The sequence below is a fragment of the Lipotes vexillifer genome, unplaced genomic scaffold (assembly GCF_000442215.2).
Source record: "Lipotes vexillifer unplaced genomic scaffold, Lipotes_vexillifer_v1.1 scaffold1343, whole genome shotgun sequence".
In the NCBI taxonomy this organism is placed as follows: domain Eukaryota; kingdom Metazoa; phylum Chordata; class Mammalia; order Artiodactyla; family Lipotidae; genus Lipotes; species Lipotes vexillifer.
In genome coordinates this window covers 496,017-503,293 of record NW_006779486.1, presented here as the reverse complement: position 1 = coordinate 503,293, position 7,277 = coordinate 496,017, and the positions used below count along the sequence as shown (strand labels likewise).

The following is a 7,277-nucleotide window of genomic DNA, read 5'->3' as shown; positions in this document are numbered from 1 at the left end:
TCCTGCTGAGGGCCTCCTTCCCCTATAAGTGACCCCTTGGGATCACTAAAGAAGTGGAATTGCTTAGTGTGTTCGTTTCCCATTGTTGCTGTAACAAATCACTGCAAATGTAATGGCTTAAAACAGTACAAATTGATTATTTTACCATTTTGTAGGCTGGAAATCCGACCCAGGCCTCACTGGGCTAAAAGTAGGGTACCGGCAGGGCTGGATTCCTTTCAGGAGGCTCTATGGGAGAAGCCATTTGCTTATCTTTTCCAGTTTCTGGAGGCCATCTGTATTTCTGGGCTTGCAGCCCCTTCCTTCATCTTCAGAGCCAGCTATGGTGAATAGAGTTCTTCTCAAATTGCATCTTTCTGATCCTCTTCTGTAGTCATGTCTCACTCTGACTCTCTTCTTCTGCCTCCCTATTGTATTTTAAAGGATCCTTGTGATTACATTAAGCCCAGTATAATTTTCTTGTTTTTAGATCACCTAATTATCAACCTTAATTCCATCTGCAATCTTAAATCCCATTTGCTATGTAATTAACATATTCACAGGTCCTAGGTATTAGCACACAGACAGCTTTGGGGGCCATTATTCTGTCTACCATACCTAGAAACAGGTATCACAACGTGGCAGGTCATGGGAGAAAAGAGAAGTGACACAAAAGAAGCTACAGAGACATAAATAAGCCTGTTTTGATTTATGACTTATCCTCATATTATTTCTAGATAATGTTAACTGCAAGAGGGACCTAGAGAGTAGTAAGTGAATATTTCATGTGGGATTCGGTCACAGGTTGGATTCCCCCAGATGATGGTGATTTCCATGCAGGATATTTATTAGGTAGCACTCTTGGGATCAACCTTTGGAAGGGACGGGAAGAGAGAAAGGTGGTTTGGGCAGTGAACGATGTTGGACTACAAAGCAATCTCAACAAAAGCCACAGCTGATCCCCTGGAGAGCTCTGAAGCTGAGGTAAGGGTACCAGACCTTTATACCCACGTTGGGTGTGGACTGCCCTAGGAAGAGGGTGTGACCTTGGAGAGGCCTCTCACTCTGCAGAGAGACTTCCTAGAGAAGACTGACAACCTAGGGCTATCTGCCAGGCACCCCCAGTAGCTAGGAGGTAAATCCATCAGTTCTGGAGTGGTGCATTCTTCCCATGCAAAGCCCTTTGGCAAGAATACTGAAAAAGCCCTTACAGACATTCATACTCTCTGACCTAGTAATTCTACTCCTGTGTATATAACCTAAGGAAATTGGTCTAAATACTGAGAGGACTTTGTTCACAAGAACGTTTATCACAAAGTAATTCATAATGGGGTAACTCTGGAAACCACTTGAATGTTAAACGTTTGGAAAACGCCCAGGTAAATACTAGCATATGCACCCAATGAAAAAATATCCTGTCGTTAAATATGATAGAGTCTGTAATAATATAACAAAAACATTTATGTTATAAAAGTGAAAACAAGCCTTGATTCACATTAGTAGGTGCATTATCACAGCTATGTAAAAATAAATCCTTATACATAGAATGAAGCGAAAATATATGTAAACGGCAACAGTGATTTGCTTAGTGGTAGAATTAGGTGAGCTCGTAAAATCATTTTATTGTTCTCAGTATTTTCCAAGATGTGATGACTGGAATGCTTCTGTGCTGCACTACGGTTTTAAGCCTGGTGCACAAGCGCACAGAACTCTCCCGCCAGTCGGTTCCCAGCACGACTCCTGGAGCGGGTAACAGATTCTCTAGGGGGAGGCGACCAAAGTCAAGTGGCGGCCGTGGGCGCAGGAGCCCTGGCGAGGGATCTGAGGGCCCGGAGCGGGGACAAAGGCCCCTTTGTACTCCCCGCTGGCCGGGGCCGGGGTGGCTTTGGAGACCTAGGTCGGCGTTCCCGCGGCCAGGGCCACGGCCGGAGGAGCCGCCGCGAACCTCTGGGCTCTGCGGCAGGACCCTCGGCGGCCGCCGTAGCGCGGAGCCGATCCCGCGCGTCTCGAGTGCTGCTGTTGCTACGTTGTCAGACCAACCTGGGCGACTCGGGTGCATCCTTAGAGCCTGGGGACCTTGCTTTCCTCACCTGCAAAATGGCTTCCTACTTCGTGGGCCGTGTGAGGACTGAATGAGGTAATGCATATGCAGTAGTAAAGTGCTTGTCACAGTGCCCAAGCCCGATGTGGGCAGCCAGCCTAAAGAGGAGCTTCCAGATGCACCCCTGTTAGGGACACTCCCGGCACTAGCCAGGGGATAGTGTGGGCTCTCCAAAGAGATACCACATCCCTTTACCCTAGAATAAGGATGATGCTTCTGGAGTGTGAAAAGGAATAAATGAGATTATATCTAAAGGGGTTAGCCCCGTGGCTGATGCTAAAACATTTTCTCTGCTGCCACTGCCTCTTACAACTGGACGTCTGCAACAGCCTCCTGGTGGGTCTCCTCATTTGTAAGCTGGAGTCAATAGGTGTGCTGTGAAAATTAAGTGAGAAAATACACATACAGAACCTGCATTTAATTAGGCCTTAGGAAATGGTAGCAGTTCTTTTTTCACCACACAAGCGGCACCATTGGAAACACCCACCCTTAGCAGCTGCTTCTCATGAGTTGGGAGCTGGGGCAGAGAGAAGGCAGATGCTGTGAGAATTGAGAGAGCCAGAGGGGAGACAGCCGTGCCCAGGCAGCCAGCAGTGTGTCTGCTCTCTGCCGGGCCCTGCCTGCTGTTTGCATTTGCTGCACCCATCAGTTGCCACACCTGTTCTCTGAGGCAGGGAGCCCGAGGACTGCTTGTCCTGACTGAGCAGAGAGTGCAGCACACACCCACGGCAGTATCCCTCAAAGTCAGCAGGTGAAGGTCCCGTAAGTTCCAGATCAGTGAGGCCCTCCAGGTTAGCTTCTTGGAAATAGCCAGCTCAGGGGCCTGCCAAGGTCAGTCCCTCCTTTTCTGCAGTAAATCAGACTTTATAGGGTACTGGAGAAAAGAATATTGGCATGCCTTTATTCCACTGTCCAAAGGAAAGACGTTTCACTTGCCTTTAAAGTGAGCTGTAGTACCAGCTACTTTTATAGAACACTTTCTCTTTGTAGTCATTGTACTAAGTGCTCTGTAATCTCATTTAACTCTCATAACCACCCTCACAATGTCCTATCCAGTTTACATGTTGGAAAACTAAGACTCAGAGATTGAGAGACTTGTTGAAGGTCACAGCTGGCAAATAGCGGAGCCAGAATGTGAATTGGGCTGATTTATAAACAGTATGCTCTTAACAACTACACTAATCTAAATGTATACCCATATTCTCCACTTTAAATGAAATGCTTTCGGCATCTTCATTTTCGGGGCCTCTAATAAAGTCTTTTGCAGAACACATTTTCTAGATTTTCCTTCACCCGCTGAAACCAGGCTTCCTTCACTAACCTTTTATTCATTGTAAGCACATAATACACGCATGCTGAATTGGTAAGCCTAGCACCATGATTGATCACCCATGCTAAGCAGGGTTTGGTTAGGGAATTCAGCTGCAAACCACCGGCTGCCCAGCCAAGTCCTCAGAGCGAAATCCAGGGGTTCAAGGCCCCTTGGCTCTGCAGTTGCAATGACACCCTGATATGGCCTGCCTGGGTCCTGCCTCAGAGGCCCCTCCATCCGCCTGGTAAGTGAATGCACTTCCCCTTCCCCACCAGTTATTGGGACAAAATGTCCTATGCTTTCACCTTTATGTGGCTCCAGATGTTGGATTTAATTTTTTAAAATACCCTGCAGCAGAAATGTGGTGGCGAGTCTGGGATGCGTGCGTATGTGTGTGCTCCTCTGTGTGTGAAGCCAGTCTCTCAGCAGCAGCTAAAAATGTGAAGCAGCCAATCTGTGCTGGGAATTGAGGACACCGGCTGCTTGCATTTCTAGGTCTTCCTAAGGGTTATATAACTACCCCCGAAGCCAGGGGGCAGGAGCAGGGCCAGCTGTGGGAGATGTCTCCAAAGAGGAATGCTGAGGAAGGACTGACCTTGAGAAGATGGGGAGTTGGCCAAGCCATGGAATGTTCCCAGCCTTGGGGCTTAAACAAAAACTGTATTCAGAGAGTGAGGGCTCTGTTGAGAACAAACCCTGTCTGTCTCCCTGCTTTGTCTTGGGGGCTTATCAAGGTGAACCCTTGCCCTGTGGGGCACTGGATATTGAATTTAGAGCTGGGCACAGCTGCCAGAACAGGGCCCTGGTAATCCTCCCAGCCATCTCTAATTAGCAGGCTTCAGGGCATCTTGAGGGCCCTGCAGAAGTGAGATAAGAGCTCCAGCCTCATCTATTCACAGAATTCTTGGGGTAGGAGAGCCGTGGGAGGGAACACAGCTAATCAGCAAAGGCTTATCAAGGGCTCACTCTGTGGTCATCCTTCGGGGAGGGAGGTATCTGATTGGCCCCTTCCCCTTGGGGGCCTTGTAGAAAAAAACTCTGTTTGCCACTCTCCCTGCCCACTATCTTACTTGACTAATGCTTAGTTTTCAGGCCTCAGCTCAGAGGGCTGAGACCCAGAGCAGCGTTTTTCAATCTGTGGGTCATGACCCATTAGTCGCTTGTATAATCAATTTAGTGGGTCACACCCAGCATTAAAAGGAATAGCATAGACCATCTGGGCACATCAGATATAATAAAGATACCTGTTGTTTCAGTTACGTGTATGAAATGAATTCTCATTGGTCATTTCAAAAAATTGAAAGCCTTGGCTTAGAAGCTGTATCTGTCTGTATCCTTCTCACTACAGGCATCAGAAACCCTGACTCAATCTAGTTTGGACAAGAAGGATATTTATTATTTCACTTAAAAGGAAGTCCAAAGGTGGGGCAGGCCTCAGGATACAGGATCCACTTTGATTCAGGCTCCTCTATGCCACCAAGGATGGCAAGCCTTCACGAGGGGTTGGTTGTCCTCAGGCTGGTAGCAACATGGCTACGGAAGCTTCATGTCACATCATGAGAACATCACGGAAAGCAGAGACTGGCTCTTGTGGCTCTGAAGAGTGAGGAAATCTGGCTGACTTTTCTAGCTTAGTGGGGAATTGGTCACAACCGTATTCCTAAATGTATCACTGGCAAGAAGTATATGACTCCCATGAATAGAGAGACTGAGTAGGATATCACCCTGGAGCTGGAGATGGGAGGGAAGGGTGGCTACCTGATCAAAGTAGCATTCTGACCATGGACCAGAGGACGGAATGGGTGAAGATGCTTGCAATATCGAAACTGATTTCTAGGATATACAAGAAATTCCTACACACCCAGGAAAAAAGAGAGCAACCCCAAGAGAAAAATGGGCAAAAGATGTGAACAGGGCTTCCCTTGTGGCGCAGTGGTTGAGAGTCCGCCTGCTGATGCAGGGGACATGGGTTCGTGCCCTGGTCCGGGACGATCCCACGTGCCGCAGAGTGGCGGGGCCCGTGAACCATGGCCGCGAAGCCTGTGCGTCCGGAGCCTGCGCGTCCGGAGCCTGTGCTCCACAGTGGGATAGGCCACAACAGTGAGAGGCCCGCGTACCACAAAAAAAAAAAAAAAAAAAAAAAAAGATATGAACATGCAATTTTCAGAAGAGGTAAACACTAAAAGCTAAGAAACAGATGACATAATATTCAAAATCATTGCTAATCACCAAAGAAATGAATTCAAATGAATTTTTCTATACATTATATTAACAATTAAAAAGCTGGGGCAATTCCAGTTGTTGATGTGGGGACATGGGAACCCATACACACTGCCTGTAGGAGTGTGGACTGGTGCAGCCATTCTGGAGGGCAGTCTGGTCTTCTTGGCCAAATTATGTAAATGCACATACCATGTGCCCAGCAATTCCACTCCCAGGCAAGTTCTCACAAAGGCCACTTTGTGAGAGGGGACGTGTGAGGGTATTCCCTGCAGCTTTACTTGTGGTGGGGGGACGTTGTCCACAATCCCATGTCCATCACTGAGAGAAGGAAGAGGTCAAATGTGGGTGCACCAACAAGGCCCTAGGCAGCAATTATAAATGATGGATCAGAGGTACCCATGGAACATGCGTGGATCTTAAAAACAATGTATTTGGGGGGAAAAAAATCTACTTGGTGGCTGTGAGTTTTTTAAAGGTCATTTTCTGTTTGAGATGCATACTGAGGTATATCTGGATGAAATGACATGATGTCTGGAATTTGTCTTAAAATACTCCTCAAAGAAAAAAGTGAGCATGGAGTGGGGTAAAGAGATGAAACAAACTTGGCAAAATATTGGTAGTTGTTCAAACTAGGTCATGGCTATGTGGAGCTTTGTTATATTATCTCTACTTTTGTGTATCTTAGAGGTTTTTCATAATTAAAGTTTAAAACAACACACAAAAAACAATACCCATGTTGTGGGAAGACATTGAAATAAAAAGATACACATTAAAATGGTACCTATAAGGCAGAAGAAAGGGATGGGAGTTGGAGATGGTGAATAAAAGGGAAAGGAAAATAGAGAAACTATTTGGTGTTCCATCAGGAAGGCCCAGAAAACTCAGGATGCCCCCAGTGGAGCCTGGGATGCATAAGGGCAAAAGGGGGCGGGGGGGCAGATGTATGTTTGCAGGCAAACAGCAGAATCTGCACAGCGCCCGTGTTGATTTCCTCACGGAGCCTCCTTCTAACTGCCAAGGCTTGGTTAGGCTCCTGTGAGTTTCTGCAGCAAGTGGGTCGGGTGGCAAGGGCGCAGGAATGGGGAGGGGTCTTTTCTGGCACTTACTTCACAACATCTTAAGATCTGCTGACTGCATGGTCTTCCCCAGCAGACTGGGAGTTACAGGGTGTGGGGCTGTGTGTTGTGTTTTGCACAGTAGTGCATCCCTGGCACGTGGTACGGGGTCCACCACACCAGTGTACTCTACAACTTCCGTTTATTAAAAAACAATAGCCAAGGCTTGTTGAGCATTGTCTCATTTTTATGTTCACAGATAACGCTATGAAGTAGGAAATAGTACTTTCCCCATTTGGTCAACAAGAAAATGGAGGCTCAGAGAGGTTAAGAAACGTGTTCAAAGTCACACAGCTAAAGCTCGGCAGAGCAGGGCCCAGTTGGACCATCTGCCATTGGAACCAATACCCTCAATCACTGTACCACACTGTCTTGAGGGAGAGAGTGAGGCCACTTGTGTTACAAGAAGCAAACACACCTGCAGCACTTTGCAAGCACCAGAAGACACTCCCAAACCAAGAGCTAAAGGTGGTGGTAAGGCTCTGGGGTACAGGCATGGTTGAGAAGGAAAGAGCCTGATTAGGGAGATGGGAAACCAAGGGAAAGA

At 47.3% G+C, this 7,277-nt stretch overlaps 1 protein-coding gene across 1 annotated transcript in view; it reads left to right on the top strand.

The window, feature by feature from the left end:
- CD58 (CD58 molecule) overlaps positions 1–2,115 on the top strand; it is a 146,849-nt gene extending 144,734 nt beyond the window's left edge. Inside the window, exon 5 of the mRNA XM_007452639.1 lies at positions 1,712–2,115. Coding sequence (XP_007452701.1) covers positions 1,712–2,115 — 404 coding nt within the window. The remainder of the gene's footprint in view (positions 1–1,711) is intronic.
- The last annotated feature ends 5,162 nt before the right edge of the window (positions 2,116–7,277 follow it).